The sequence below is a fragment of the Piliocolobus tephrosceles genome, chromosome 6, assembly GCF_002776525.5.
Source record: "Piliocolobus tephrosceles isolate RC106 chromosome 6, ASM277652v3, whole genome shotgun sequence".
Classification (NCBI taxonomy): Eukaryota; Metazoa; Chordata; class Mammalia; order Primates; family Cercopithecidae; genus Piliocolobus; species Piliocolobus tephrosceles.
In genome coordinates this window covers 35,805,095-35,821,394 of record NC_045439.1, presented here as the reverse complement: position 1 = coordinate 35,821,394, position 16,300 = coordinate 35,805,095, and the positions used below count along the sequence as shown (strand labels likewise).

Below are 16,300 nucleotides of genomic sequence, written 5' to 3'. Positions count from 1 at the left end.
TTCTTGCTCTCACTGTATCAGATTCCATGTTGTTGGGTGAGGAAGAGGGTGGAAGAAGACCCAAATTCTTATTTGGGTCATTTGTAGTCTCTTGAGTGATCCTGTAAATAACGTGGGATGACTTGTAAATCTTTATCTGCATTCAACTCAGTTTTTTTTTTTTTTTTTTTTTTTTTTTTAAGACAGGAGTTTCGCTCTTGTTGCCCAGGCTGGAGTGCAATAGTGCGATCTCGGCTCACCGCAACCTCTGCCTCCCAGGTTTAAGTGATTCTCCTGCCTTACTCAGCCTCCCAAGTAGCTGGGATTATAAGCATGTGCCATTACACCGGCTAATTTCGTAATTTTAGTAGAAACGGGGTTTCTCCATGTTGGTCAGGCTGGTCTTGAACTCCAGACCTCACGTGATTCACCCGCCTCGGCCTCCCAAAGTGCTGGGATTACAGGTGTGAGCCACTGCGCCCAACCCCAACTCAATCTTATGATACAAACGCAGACACCAGAATCAGACAAGTCACAGCTCCACTATTTGCCAGTTGTGTGGTCTTGGGCACATTACTCAACCCTCTGGCCCTCACTTTCTTCAATGTAAAATGGAGATAATAATGGACCTACTCTTAAAGATGTTGAAATATTGTAAATGAGATAACATAGGTTAGGTCTTAGTGCAATGGTTAACACACTGAACTAGTTTTTATTACTATAGAGCAGTAACGGAATTACTAGGCCTGTGTTGTAGTTCTTAATACCATATGGCCAAGCTGCTTTCCAGAAACATGTAGCAATTTGTGTACATATTAACAGTATATCGTGCCTGGCTGGGTGACCTAGCTCATGTCTGAAATCCCAGCACTTTGGGAGGCCGAGGTGGGGAGATCACCCGAGATCAGGGGTTTGAGACCAGCCTGGCCAACATGGCAAAACTCCATCTCTACTAAAAATATTAAATTAGCTGGGCATGGTGGCATGTGCCTGTAGTCCCAGCTACTGGGGAGGCTGAGGCAGGAGAATCACTTGAACCCAGGAGGCAGAGGTTGCAGTGAGCTGAGATCACACCACTGCACTCCAGCCTGGGTGACACAGCAAGACTCTGTCTCAACAAAACAAAACAAAAACAGTATGGCACCTTTCCATATGGCACCAGCAAGTAGATTGGTCAATTTTTCATCTTTGCCCAGTTGGCTTTACAAAGGTTTTCTGGATCCTGGTCAAACTAACCTCAAGGTTCAGCAAAAGGTCAGCCCTGCCCTCACAATCCAAGCATCCAGCACAGAACCCCACCTCAGAGTCACCCCTCCCCAGGTGTCAGAGAAAAGGGCAAAGAGGTCAGGGAGAAACGAAAGGTTATATTCACGCATGAGGGTGTCTATTTAAGTTCAGAACTCATTTTTTCCACCTGCAGCTGAGTGATGAAATAGAGGATTCAAGCAGTGAAGAATAGCCTCAAACAAGATTCATCCTGTCTGCTTTTATCCTCATCCCCACCTAACACAAAATCATGGAAAGTGAGAGCACAAAGGCTGCTTTGTGATCAGCTTGCTCCAGAAGAGGACCAGCGAGGTTAAGTGCCTTGCCAAGGTCACACAGCTGACAAGTGCCATTAAGAGCATCAGAGCCGGCCGGGCGCGGTGGCTCAAACCTGTAATCCCAGCACTTTGGGAGGCCGAGACGGGTGGATCACAAGGTCAGGAGATCGAGACCATCCTGGCTAACATAGTGAAACCCCGTCTCTACTAAAAAATACAAAAAACTAGCCGGGTGAGGTGGCGGGCGCCTGTAGTCCCAGCTACTCGGGGAGGCTGAGGCAGGAGAATGGTGTAAACCCGGGAGGTGGAGCTTGCAGTGAGCTGAGATCCGGCCACTGCACTCCAGCCTGGGCCACAGAGCGAGACTCCGTCTCAAAAAAAAAAAAAAAAAAAGAGCATCAGAGCCACAAGGAATCTGTGACCCATAGCCAGCAAGTCTTATTCACATGTCTACAACTCCATGTGTTTGTCCTCTTAGCTCCATTCACAACGTCACCAGGAATGTCAGCATGGTTAGTGGTAGGGAGTAGGAGACAGCACATACTCACAAGCGACTCTGAAAGCCAAAATCCATGAGCTATGCGAAAGTCAACCGTGAGCAGAGACTGCACCGTTCGGCAGTGTCATTCACAAAGGCCCCCATGATCCTGCTGGAGGCTTCTCACCCACCTCCTCTTTTCTGCAGCATTTCCATCTTTCTCCAATTATTTTTTCCCTATGAAAACTCCCTGGAAACAGCCCAGTTACTTAAGCATTCAGTTTAATTAAAAAGAAAAAAGAGGCACAGTGGTTCACGCCTATAATCCCAGCACTTTGGGAGGCCAAGGCAGGTGGATCACCTGAGGTCAGGAGATCAAGACCAGCCTGGCCAACATGGTGAAACTCCATCTCTACTAAAAATACAAAAAATTAGGTGGGCGTGGTGGTGGGTGCCTGTAATCCCAGCTACTTGAGAGGCTGAGGCAGGACAACTGCTGGAACCTGGGAGGTGGAGGTTGCGGTGAGCTGAGATGGCACCACTGCATTCCAACCTGGGCAACAGAGCGAGACTCCGTCTCAAAAAAACAAAACAAAACAGGAAAGGATGCATTTACAAAGAACCACAACAAACCAGAGGTAATCGTTGTAACAGTTTTATTCAAGTCTCTGTGTGCTCTGGCGTTGAGACCAGGCTGAGATCAGCATTACACTGTAATACAATAAGAGGTTTAGCCATTGAACCAAGCCTGCTTGGCATCCCTAGTTAACAATTTACAGTACCTTGAAAGAAAAAAAAAGCCAAAGGAAAGAACCTGGTAAGTTTCCTTCAGAACTTTTTCATCTTTAAATATTGTTGACAACATACAATAACTTAAATCCCAAAGCAAAGTGGGAATTCAAGGACACGGGGTCAGGACACATGGACAAGACATTGGAGCAGAGAAGGTCTAGGAATAAAAACTAGTAGCTAATTACAGAGGAACCAAACAAACACATACGTGAACTTTCACTTCACCTAGACTTAAAAGCCCTAAGGGGGAGGAAAAATCCCAAAGAAAGCTTTTCTGTGAACTAAGTAAAACCCACCTCCAACTCTTTTCCTTAATCCTCTAAAAGCCTTAGACTGTAACATATCTGGGTTTCGGCAGGGAGTGGCTGTGGGCGAATGTGCAGGATGCGTAGGGAGGGACATCAGAGAAGAAAGTAAGCAAGTTCATCACCGCCCTTCTTTGCTACAACTGGGTATCAAGGGCATGTGGCTCAATGCGACAAAGAGGCAAAAGCCTGACCTCAAGCGCCCAGGGAGGAGACACAAGCTATAGTAAGGCTTCCAAGCTTCAGAGACTGACAGAAAAGTGAGGAGAAGCTGGAATGAAGAGCAGCAACAGGGCACCTGCAGGCTGGAAACAGAGGAGAGAGGCTCACGGCCTTCAATGGTGTTGGGAGAAGAGCTACAGAATTGACATGTCCAGTTCCCGTGTGCTTCAAACCCCTGGAGTCATGGAGAAGAAACAGGGAGAGGAAGGCAGCCAGCAGCATCGAGGATGTCAGCTGAGACCTGCGAGGGTGCAAGTCCGGTCACAGGCAGACGACAGGCAAGCCAAGGACACAACTCCTCCTTGGGCAAAGGGCAATATCAAAACCTAGGTGGACCTGAGCTAGGCCAACTTTATCTCAAGGGCTTCTAAGCAGTGGCTTAGAAATGTGCTTAGAGGAAAAAGACAGGTGACTTTGCAACCCAGCAGATTCGCAACTGGCTTCCTAGCAGTGTGACCCTGGGCAAATTAGAGTCATCAGAGCCTTGGTTTCCACATCCTTAGATGGGGGTAATACCCACATCCCAGAATTATTGTAAGGAGTCAAAAATTACATATATATGTGAATCACTAGGACAGCAGCGCCCCCCCACATGGAAAAATATTATCATGTATTATCAGTCTTCATAAGTAGGCTGGGATACATCTACACCTCAGTCTGATGGTGATGAAGAGCCACAGCCAGCATGGCATCAGAACTGGAGGTAGAGATAAACGATAAGAATGAAATAAAGACAAGAGAAGATGAGGAGGGTGGTGGAAATGATACTAGCAGAGAATGTGATGGCCAAATTCTGAAGACTCACTGGGCAGGCACAGAGCTAGGGATCGTGGCTCTTGGCATGCCAGGGAGTGAAAAAGCCTCCATTCACTTCAGTCCCTTCTGAAATCTGGAGGAGAGAATGAATGAAGTTCATTCACTTCTGGAATTCAAACATGTTCCAAAGAGGTTTAAGATGAGAATCTAAAGGAGCCTCTCTGCCGTAATCACTTCCCTTCTCCAGGGAACACACACACACACACAAGTACCCTCAGGGCTGCAGAGAGTCAGATAGGCAGCCAGAGAACACCAAGGAAACGTCACACCCAGGTGTAGATCCAAAGTTAAAAGCTCCTAGATGTTTCATTGCTGTAAGTCTACACACTCCTATTTAAACGGGAGCACCCCCCAGAGAGCTGCTGCCTCACTCAGGACTTGAGGGGAAGGGCAAGAAAAAAAACATAAAACGTATTTCACAGTGGTACCTAAGCCCCTCTCACAGAGGGCAGGCAGGGCTGTGTCTAGAGTGGAGTGAGGCCCTCGCCTTGGGTTAAAATTTAAGGGGGCGCCAAAAAACAAAGAACCTCAGTAATCAAGCTAAATCATATTCCAATGCAATATTTTTTAAAAATCAGAGTTATTGAAAAATTCCACGATGAATACAGTATCAAAATTTTAAGTCAGGTTTTGTCTGGGTTGGTGTCCAGGTGTGAAGGATCTCAGGAAGGGGCAGCATACTACTTCTGAAACCTGGCCTTGGACTTCAGTGAGTGTAGGGCAAGGAACGATGACGTCCCTGGGGCCCTCGCTCCCCAAGGCTCCGCTTGTGACTACTCTGACCTCTAGGTTCAGAATGCCCAGACGTCTATCCCTCATGTCCTGGTAGGAGAGGCCTGTCTGTGCACCCCTGGAATTGTATTCTGCTGTCCAATCCTGAGACACCTAACTAGTTAGACACCTATCTCGATAGACACCTATAATGTCCACATCTGCCAATCAGCCTAGTAAAACTAGGAGGCCAGGTCAGACCAGACAGGTAGGAAGATGGGTTAGGGGAAAGGCGGGTCTGTTTCCAAGGGTTAACAAAGAGTGGTGTGGAAAAACTCAGCTCCCACAACCAGCTGGGCCCCAAGGCTCTTCTCCCTTTCCAGCTCAAGGCCCAAAGCAGGCTCCCTGTAGGGGATGGGGAACCACAGGCAGTAAGAATCAGGAAGGACCAGTCCTACTGGCTTCTGATCATGAAGTGAGCCCAAAATGCTGAAGAGCAAAGCCAGGGTTCCCTAGGTAGTTTACGGAGGCCATGGTACTTCCAGGGCCCAAGACGGGAAATGAATGAGGAAGCGGGTGGACATGACTGTCAATATCTCATCAGGACAAAATGAGAAACAGCATTCTGAGAGGAAGTCCATAAGAGACTCACCTGGCCCGCAGAGCTACCCAGAAGTCCCGGGCTGAGTCACACTAATTAGGCACCTCAGCCCTGTTCATTAGCCTTAATCGACAGGATTTCAGCTTCCTCCTCCTGCCTTCCAGCACCAGCACCTGAAGTGGTGAGCGCCCACCCAGGTAGCAATGCCAGGGAAAAGCCCAGCAATAGCAATGGATTTTCCTTTCACATGGGAATTTTCATTAATTTGAATTCCTAATCTAGGAATATGCTGATCCGAAAGAAGAGATGCATTTGGTAATGTCTTTCTAATAATAGTATACCTTGACAAAGACAAGTCATTCTCAGACCTAAAGCCAGAGAGAGAGGCAGGTACATTAGGGTGAACCCTATGTAACAGCTGATATTTGACTGTTTTTGACATAAAACCGTACATATATTTCATACATACGCACACTTTTCTGTACCAAGGGAAGTGATCTGGCAAGGCTGCAGTTTCTGTGCAGGACTCATGGTTCCAGGACCATACATTTTAAAGTTAGAAGGGCTTCAGGAGGGAAAGTGATGGCATCGTCCCCAGTTCACAGTAGGCTTCTGAAGTCCAGAGAGGGGAAAAGATGTGTGCAAATTCACACACCCAGGAAGTAGGCAGCTTTGATCACCAGGTTCCTGCCAACATGGTTTCAACCCCAAGGTGTGCCATTCACGGCCATCCAGTCTTCAGTGTCCTCTGCTCTTTGCTTTGTTAAAAGTGAGCTGGATGAGTTAGGATTGCTCAGGAGGTATCTCCTTCACACAACAGAAGGAGGAGAGAGGGAGGACTATAATGAGAGGACCACAGAGGCAAAAGGGTTCATGAAAAGTCAGGTCTAGATGTCCTAGGGGTATCTCATTGTGTCCCTGAGCAACAGTAGCCTGAGGGAAAGGGGGCTTAGTGACCATGACACATATCCCAAGGGTAAGGAGACCCTTTTCCAAAGATTCTTCCAGGAACTGGGATGATTCCAGGCTCTAAACAAATCAGACTGATGACCCCAAGAAATGAGAGACAACCAACTGTCACTCTGATGTTGCTACCAACCTCCCTCTCCCATTTCCTTCTCTGTAAGACACAAATGGTGAGGATGACATTGGCAGACAGCGTCCGACAGGTTAAGCGGGGGAATTAGGAAAGAATGCTTGTCAATACCAGGTGCTACATAAATGTGGCAGAAGGGCATGGGCCTGACGGGGGCTCCCATTAGTCATGCTCAGCCACCTCCAAATCACTCCTCTTCCAGAAGCCAGAGGATGAAAGAAAAGGCAAGGTCCCTCAAGGCAAAGGTGACGAGAGCCACACTCTCAACTTCAGCAATTCATCCTGTAGAGATGAAGGAGCTGGCAAGGAGCTACGGTGCTTCACTGACCTTCTGATACATACACCCAACCCCCTTGAGAGGAAAGCATGTGATGATTGCTTTTAAAGGAAGGAAATCTGAGAGAGGCTAAAGAGACAAGCCTATGGCCACATAGCAAAAGCAGAATGATGAATGCGGCCAACCTGTTCAGTTCTGAGCCTGGTGGCATCACTCAGCAATTAGTCCAAGCCACTTTTTCATTTCTCTTCATTTGAATTTTCATCTTTAAGCATTTCCCCTTCTCTACTAGCAAGTGTATCAAATGTACAAGGAAAATGATGTCATTTTGCAAAGGTCAGGAGGAAAAGTTAGCACTATTCTGAGTTGTCCAAATGTAAGGTATCATTGTGGCTATTATTGTTACCACCAGACCCTAGGGATGCCACAGGATGCCAAGTAAAGAAGATCCGCCAAAGCCTCTCAGAAATAACATACAGATAACCGAGGTATCTACTCAGCCTCCTGGCAGCAGTCTGGATTCCCAAGGGGGTCAACAAGGGACAATCCGAATCAGCGGAAGGAGCTGAAGAACCCAAGAAGCAGGGGCAGAGAACAGTAACTGTTCCTACCATCATCTTCCATGAAGTTGAGCACCTGCCAGGAGCAGAAGGAATGTGTCTTTGTGCAAAGGGAAGGCAGGGGAAAGGGGGGCCGGCTACGGCCACTCAAGTGGCTTCATTCACAGCTTCCGGGCCTGCTCCTGACCAGGACCACAGAACAAGGGAACCCAAGTGAAGAGAAAGCCACTGAGAGCTGCTACTACAATACAGATCCTTAGCCCATCTCCAGCCTTGCCCCACAGAGAGAGTGCAGCAGTCAGGACCCATCAGAGACCAGGTGTGTAGGAGTTGAGAGATGGTAACTGTTCCTTTTTCATGGATGCTCACAGTAGCACCTTTAGATAACCCTGCTTTTGGCATCTTTCAGGTACAATTATTTCCTCAGCAAAGACCCAGCCTTCCTTTATCTTTCCCCACAGTAGACAAGTAAGGATGGTATTCAACCTGTCACTCAATGGCAGGTGACCATCATTCAGTTTACACTACATCATACACTACATACATCTAGAAAGACGGCTGCAACCTAACACAATTGCAAAAGTTAAAAATGAGCAAAGGAAAAATCTCTGCCTCATACCACAGAGCATTGTGTACAGGCAGCATGGTCTGGAGGGCCGTAAGAGTGCCATTTAGTGAAGCCAAGGATATACAGATGTGTTCATGGCTTAGCCTGAGATAATGGAGGGCTTGGGGGAAGGAAGGCACAGAAGAGACTTTTTTTTTGAGATGGAGTTTCGCTCTTGTTGCCCAGGCTGGAGTGCAATGGCGCGATCTTGGCTCACTGCAACCTCCGCCTCCCAGGTTCAAGCGATTCTCCTGCCTCAGCCTACCGAGTAGCTGGGATTACAGGCATGTACCATCACGCTTGGGTAATTTTTTTTTGTATTTTTAGTAGAGACGGGGTATCTCCATGTTGATCAGACTGGTCTCAAACTCCTGACCTCAGGTGATCCACCCGCCTCTGCCTCCCAAAGTGCTGGGATTACAGGCGTGAGCCACCGCGCCCGGTCAGAACAGACTTTGTATGTACTTCTCCCCGTCAAGAATGAAGAACAATCATTTGGTTGCCTGGAACTGCTGGTAAGATTCACATTTCTTCCTCCTAGCCCAGGAGTAGGGGAATAGGGACAAAAACAGTATCTTACATACTGGCTTCACTGAACAAAGGGAAGGACACAGAAGAGAAACAATAACAAAATCTTGGACAATAAAACCAGTAGCGCCTTCCTGTCCAAGACTTGGTGGGCCCCTTGAACCACAGTGCTAATGGGCTCATAAAGCAAGGAACAATTTGAAAACCAAGGTCACCCCTTTAGTGATCACCAAGGCAGGACATCTATCCTAGTTATGGAGAAAGAGCAGTGACCAACTCATCACTGTTGCCAGCTGCACATCCAGGCAGCAAATGCAAGGAACCTGCTGAGTGACCTCCAAGACAAAAGACAGTGGAGCAGCATTCAGAGAGTCTCGAGGGAAGAGGGGAATGACCTCGAGACTCTACTCCCAATCAAGTCGTCATTCCCACATAAAAACAACTGTTCACACATAACACAGGAGGCCACAGAGTAGTGGCATGGAGAAGACATACATGAGAAAGCTTTAGAGGAAGCTCAATATTCAAGTTAAGGAAATAACTTCCAGAAAGGTCAGGGTTGGCCTCTGCTATCCTTCCTACTCTGCTCATGGTCCAGAGCCCAGCATGAGGGGCTACCTGTGCACAGGTCTTGGTCAGTTTCCAGTATGGGGAACCTAAAGGTTCTTGTACATCAGGGGCTCCCTGGGCACCCTATAAATAGCACTTTGCCACATGCATTTACAGAAGGTACTCCTGCTGGCTCCATTTTACTTCAAGGGCATCACAACATGGATGGCCCAGTTGAGAGTGAATTCCCAAGTCCCAGTGTTTAGGTGGCCATATGGTATTCTGCTTCTGCTTCATATGCTGTTCTAGGGCATTGCAGTGATATCTACTAACTAAACATAACCGAAAGCCCACAGACTCCAGGGATTAGAGTGAAGACCAAATGAAGGGAGTAACACACAAAGTTTAGACAACAAAAGGAAAAGACAGTGGAATTTTGTTTCTGACTTAGAACTGGCACCAGTGAGTGAGTCCCCCAAGAAACTATCCCTGGGATGAGCATATGATTATATCCGAACCTGGTCTGATGAGGTCCTGACCCCAAGCAGCTAGATGGGTACTCTCAACAGTTGCTGGTTTGCCCTTTGCCGAGAGTTTCCAAAAAGAACAAGGACATACTTCATGAACCTCTTCACTGCAACTTTACTATATTTTTCCTAACACCCCCGTCCCCCTGTTCTCACTGAGGCAGTTCCCCTTTCCACCTGTGGGCTCAAATAAATAGGTGGGGCACCTGGAAGCGCAGATAGGTAGTGCCAGGTCTATCAAGCCCTATGACCCCACGCTGGGCCACCTTGCTTTCAGTCTTCCTGCTAGCATGAAAGGGCTTAGGACACAGAAAAGCTCCTATCTCGAACCAAGCCAGATTCCCATTCCTGGGTGTTGGGGTACAGTGGAGGAGGAGTCAAATCAATCACAGAATATCCAATACCGGTGTTTGGGAAGCTGAACTCGGGGCTGACAAAGGGACCCCACGACAGCTCTGCGCACACCCAATTGGCTGAGGAGAGGGAGCAGCACACAGATTTGGCTGAGTGACTCTGCAGGGTCACTCTAAAGGCAAGGAAGACTGTGGAGGGTGGGGGACATGCATGCACCCCTCCCTCCCCTATACAGCCAGAGCTAATGGCCACAGCCCTTCCAGTGGACATGAGTAGAAAGGCCCTGCAGGGCAGGAGACCCTCTGAAGTGGCCCTGTTTCCATCCCTTCCATCTTCAAAGTGCATTATCAGTGCAAGAAGTAGGGCTGGATCTCAGGGGGTCCAACTCTGAGAAAGGGTTGTGCCCGCCAGCTCCCCTCATCTCTGCCAGCTGTCCCCCTTGCCCGCCTCAATCCTTTTCATGCTAAGACCAGAACTCCTGCTGGATCTCATAAGGGGCAGGCCTGTGCGTGTTCAGTTCCGCTCTGCACAGCGGCACGGTGCTGTCCTGACTCTGCCCCTCTGCGTCCAGGTCCAGGAGCGTCCGCTCGGTGGGGGGCAGTGGCCCCGCCTGGAACGGGAGCAGGGCTGGAAGTCCAGGCCGCTCCTCTACAGTGCTGCTACTGCTAGCAAAGCAGGAGTCCAGGTTGCTGGGCGTCTCTGTGCTAGAGCTGTTGGCTGGGGAGGTGCTGCGGGCATGGCTGGGGGACACAAACCACCAAGGGTCCAGTCGTTGCCGGTTGGCAGAAGGACGCGGCCGAGGCAGAAACTCCAGGGTCTTGGGTCTCTCCAAGGTAGAGTCCTGCTGAGTGTTCCAGCGCCTTGGGGTTGGGGGGAAGACCACATTGGGGTCAGGGAGACGGGGGAATTCACCTGGGTCTCGGCTGGGACTGGGGGTTTTCAACATTCCTGGTCAAAAAGACAAAGGGAGAAGCATCAGATGATGCGCCATATTTCGGGGTTAGATACCCACTACTCCCCCACAACACTACCATATCCCTATGCACTCAGGAGAACATGAATCACCAAACTTTTGTGGAGCATCTACTGGGAGGCACTGGGGATACAGTAGTGAACTAGAAGGCCATGATCCCTTTATCTGGTAAGAATAATAGGACATATGGGGGTCATATCTGTAATGAAATAACTTAAGGCAGATGTTGGCAAATGACACACAAGCTAGCCACCTGTGTTTATAAACAAGGTTTTAGGTGGAGTGCAGTGGCTCATGCCTATAATCCCAGCACTTTGGAAGGACAAGGCAGGACGATCACTTAACCCCAGGAGTTCAAGACCAGGCTGGGCAACATGATGAAACCCCATCTCTACAAAATTTTTTTTGTGAAATTAGCCAGGCATGGTGGTCCATGCCTGTAGTCCCAGCTACTTGGGAAGCTGAGGCAAGAGGATCACTTGAACCCAGGAGGCTTCAGTGAGCTATAATTACACCACTACACTCCAGCCTGGGTGAGAGTGAGACTCTGTCTCAAAAAAAAGAAAAAAAGGAATACGATAAAATTTTATTGAAACAGCCACATCCAGTGTCTGCTTTCCCACTACGGCAGCGTAGTTGAGTAGTTGCAACAGAAACTGCATGGCCTACAAAGCCTAAAATATTTACTATCTGGCCCTTCACCAAAAAAGCTTGCTGCCTCCTGACTTAAGGGCATGTCTGTTCATTTACTGTTCATTCATGTAATAAACATGTGACAGGAACAGAGCTAGGTATCAGAAGTCCAAAGGTGAGTAATGTAGGGTTTCTGTTCCCAAATAGGTCATATCTGAGTATAACAAAAAATGGGACGGCAGGTCAAGGCAAACATTTAAATACAATTGTTGTTGACACTTAAATCTCATTGAAAGGGTATTACCATCCCCCCTTTCCCTATTGGATTAGAGGCTGTTTCCAAGTCAGACTTAGGTCTTCCAGGGAGCAAGAGATGGTGACAGGAAAGAGACGGGACAGGAAAGAGTGTGTGCCCCCAGGTGTGTCAGGTGTTGAGGGCAGTCATATGCACAGGGATAGCAGTTTACCTGGACTCATCTCCATGCCTGAGGAGGCAAGTGTGAGTCAGGGGTGAGTGACGAACGGTGTGAGGAATGGGTGGAAGCCTGCCTTCTGAGTGCGTGTGAACTAAGGCTATAATGAGAGGCAAAATCCCAGCTATGTGGCAGAAAATACCCCTCCCACGTGCAGTGCAAGATTCCTTCCTGGAAAATGCATCCTCCTCCTCTGGGAATAACTAGAAGCTAGACTCCTTCCCTTCCTGTGCCCTGAAAACTACCCTAAGACTCAGGGCCTGGACATTCCAAAGGAGTCCCAGGTCTTCTGATTCTTCCTAGAACCTGCCTGTCTTCTTTCAATCCTCAGGGAAGACCCCTGAGGCACAGGTCAGAGAGAAGTCAGCCAGCCCTGGCTGCCTCCCTGATACCAAATCTGTATTTCTTGATTGGCTAAGAGGAGGCATGATATTCACGCAAGTCCAGAAGTGCAAAGAGAAAATGAGGTCTGCAAACATCTTCACTCCCTGAGGAGGCACAAAGAAAGGAAAGAGAAAAAGAGGAAGAAGACTCACCTGCTCCAGGACCGGGGCTCAACCCATTGCTGGAGGGGCTCCTGCTGGCTAGGAGAGTCTCTGGCTTAAGGGCCCCATCAGAAGGAGTCCGCCGGTGACTGCTGGGCTGCGAGGGGGCGGTGAGGGTGACGTGGGTGGGAGTCAGAGATTGGTTAGGATCTCGTTTGAAGCGCTCCACTCGGACATTGACCAGGGGGTTGTGGGTACAAGGGGTCAGGGGAGGGGCCTCAACTGGGCTGACTGGCATCTCGTACACGACAATTTCATCGCTGTCAGAGCGCAGCAGGGAGCGTGTGGAGTTGCACTCGGAGATGGAGGAGAGAGACAGCAGTGTCAGGGAGGCAGAGGGGTCTCCTAGCAAGAGCATGGGCTCTTCCTTCTTGAAGAGCTTCCGGGATGGGGGGCTGGTACTCCGACGAGGACGGCTGGACCTCTGAAAAAGACCCTCCCGTCTTTTCTTCTCCTCCCGAGCTGGTGGCTCAGGCTCCTCCAGGGGAAGCAGCTGGCACTTGCCAGCTTCCAGCAAGTCAAACCCTAGGCCTGTGGCTGCCAGAACAGCCCCACAGCCGAGTAGAGCCACCTCGCAGCGGCGGTGGTGAGCACTGCCCCGCTTGAGGCTGTTGGTTGGCGTCAGCTGAGGGGTACTGGTGGTCGAGTTGACTGGGGTGGGCTCCTCGTGGATTCCATCACTGGAGGGGCCATCCCCATCCTCTCCACGAGGGAATGGGATACAGAGGTAGGACTGGCTGGGTGAATGCTGTAGGCGACTCTCTCCACTCCCTGGGCCTTCACTGTCCTCATCCTCTGTGAAGATGACAAGAGCGGAAGAGAAAAAGGAAACGGAAGTGAGGTGACAGGAATAAGAATCTGGCCCTTTCCCCTAAACCCAGGCCTCCTGTCTCAGTCTCAGGGACACAAAGGTTAAATGGTATGATGACCAGGACATGAAATTGAACACTGAACCAAGGGGGCTTTATCCAACCCCCAACACAGGGAAACCACTCCCTATTCCAGAACCCATTTCCTTATAGCAGAAGAAAAGATCCGCTAATTTGCCATTTCTTTCATAAGGGACCTGTGATGGTGACTTGGGTATCCACTTGACTGGACTGAGGGATGCTTGCATGGCTGGTGAAGCACAGTTGCTGGGGGTGTCTGTGAGGCTGTTTCCAGGGGAGACTGAGATGGGAGTCAAGGGGCAGGGAGAGGAAGACCCACCTTCAATGTCGGTGGGCACCACCCAACTGGCTGCCAGCAAGGCTAGAACAAAGCAGGCAGAAAAAGGGGGATGCTCAGCTTGCTTAGCTTGCTCTCTCTGTTTCTCCCTTCCGGACAGGGACACGTTTTCTCCTCTTGCCCTTGGAAATCAGAGTCCAGGTTCTTCATCCTTTGGACTCTCAGACCTATAACAGAGGCCTTCTGGGGGCTCTCAGGCCTCAGACTGGGGGCTGCACTGCTGGTTTCCCTGGTGTTAAGGCTTTCAAACTGGGACTGAGCCACTCTACTGTCTTCCCTGGGAGCCACACGACAGGCTTTTCTCATTCTCCAGCTTGCAGACGGCCTATCATGGGGCTTTGCCTTTGTAATTGTGTGAGCCAATTCTCCCTAATAAACTTCCCTTTGGTTCCTATTGGTTCTCTCCCTCTGGAAAACCCTGACTAATAACAGCCCCTAACACAAAGTGCAGTATGAGTTTCTAGAATACTAAACATTCTAGAACAAAAACATTCCCAATGTTTTTGTACCTTAAAATTAAAAGGGCCTCTGGATTTCTAGGACAATGGCCTAGCAACTTGTCTTAGGATCAGTCTCCCGCAAAGGATTGGAATCCCTAGTGTAGGACAGCCAATCTACTCTGTTGACTGATGTATTATGACCCTGGAAATCTACAGAGACAGCATTATCTGAGAGACGGCGTGGAGAAGCACCTCCCCATTCAATCATCACAGGGCAACACGGGAAAAGCTTCCTGGGAGGAAGGCTGCAGTGCCCTTACTGCCATCCCCCACTTTGTGGACTCGCCACACTGGGGAACTAGATCCAGATAAGGTAAATGAATGATATAATGCCTCACCCATCTGCACTGCCCTAAGAAGACTATGACTGGTCCCTTGGGATAGAATTCCAAGGGCAGGCTCCACGGCAGCAGCAGGAGGAAATGATAATTTGGGGAGACTCAATGAAATGGGAGTGGAGCAAACTAAGAAGGGATAGGGTGGGGGGCAGGAGTTGAGTAGAAGGGGAGACGGCCTCCATGAAGCAGTAACAGGGGTCCTTAAACAGTCCTAGAAGCTTGGGCAAGAATGCCCCAAGGGAGCAGGGAGAGAACCAAGACAGGAGCTATGCTTACCCATCTCCATAAGGCTGGTGAACCCTGGCAGGGCCGGGCTACTCCTCGGGCCCTTCACCAGGTTGGGGGCACTGGACGACCACTGCTTATATCCATCTACCAGGGACTTGAGGCTGAATCAGACGAAAAGAGGAAACTGTCAGAACTGGTTACCTTCCTAACTCGACCCTCAGCTCCATGGGGCTACGGAGACGTCTCTCCCTGCCTGCTTCATTCTACCAAAGAGCCTTGGAGTATATATAGGCAATGACCCTTACCAAGCCCACCTGCTTCACAAACAGAAATGCACATGCTCCAGGGAAGAAAAGGGCAATGACATGACCCACCCCCCTCACATGCTGCTGTGGAACTGTAGAAAGAACTAGTGGGCAGGCTGGCAAGCAGACAGAAAGAATAAGGATGGCCCTGCTGGCAGGGGGCTTGCCTGAGCCCATCTTAAGAGAGAAGCACTCAAAGCAGACACTGAACACAACACATTCATGGCATTACAGTTACTATGATGCAAAGACCTGCAAAGCCAGGCAAGCACTGAGCAGCCGAGCTAGCAGAGGTGGATCAGGCTACTCCACACACAGCGTTTCTCAGGCTCTTTCCAAGCTTTATGGCATGCTTAGCCAATTTTCAAAGCCATCCCCTTTCCAAAAGGAAAGATCAACCAACAAAGCTGCACCAACCCAGTGCACTGTGGGACAGACCTATGTGGGTAGTGCACAGTGCTGAAGCAGAGCCCTCGGTTTGTCTGGGGGTGGAGAGCCAGAGGACAGGGGCTCGCTTTCAAATCCCTGTAATCAGCTCATATGGAAAGCCAGAAACTCTCCGAGGATATAGCCTCGGCACCCCGCCAACCACTTTGTGGGAGGGGGGAACAGAGGCCTAGAAGCACTGGTCTTTTCCCTAGAGCACAGTAAAAGGGAGGACTGAGGAATCTGTGGGATATGGTTGCCCTGGAAATATCAGGATTATGACCAGAGCTGCTCTTTTTGTTTGTTTGTTTGTTTAAGGCTAGAAAGAATCATTCAACTAAAGACCACTTTCCCCAAAGTCCCAGCCATCTTGAGAGAGACAGAGGATCAACTTTTTCCCTGTTCAGAATTCTGTTTCAAGTGCTATCAGAAATACCAGCAAATTAAAGTACATCCCAACCACCACTGGTTTCAACCAAAATACAGAGACAGAGATAAGCCTGCTGCCAAACCCACAGCCTGGGGCTTCCAACTGAGACTCTCGTAACATTACTTCCAGCTCTGGATCCAGGAAAATCCAGACTAGTAAAGTCAAAACCAGTGCTGAAGACCAAAGGACAAATAGCCACATATCTAAGCCTCTCTAAAACCAAGCAGGAGTATCCTAATTGGAGTGGTCAGTGGAGTGAAGAATATAGTCAAATTA

The 16,300-nt window shown here is 49.2% G+C and overlaps 1 protein-coding gene across 2 annotated transcripts in view; it reads right to left on the bottom strand.

Annotated features, from left to right (window-relative positions):
• Positions 1-2,640: 2,640 nt before the first annotated feature.
• Positions 2,641-16,300, bottom strand: part of MAP3K9 (mitogen-activated protein kinase kinase kinase 9) — an 89,320-nt gene continuing 75,660 nt past the window's right edge. For both annotated transcript variants that reach the window (XM_026455925.2, XM_023182916.3), the window contains 3 exons: positions 14,912-15,024; positions 12,562-13,365; positions 2,641-10,894 (listed from right to left, as the gene is read on the bottom strand). In XM_026455925.2, the coding sequence (XP_026311710.1) occupies positions 10,410-10,894; positions 12,562-13,365; positions 14,912-15,024 (1,402 nt within the window). In that variant the 3' untranslated portion in view covers positions 2,641-10,409. The remainder of the gene's footprint in view (positions 10,895-12,561; positions 13,366-14,911; positions 15,025-16,300) is intronic.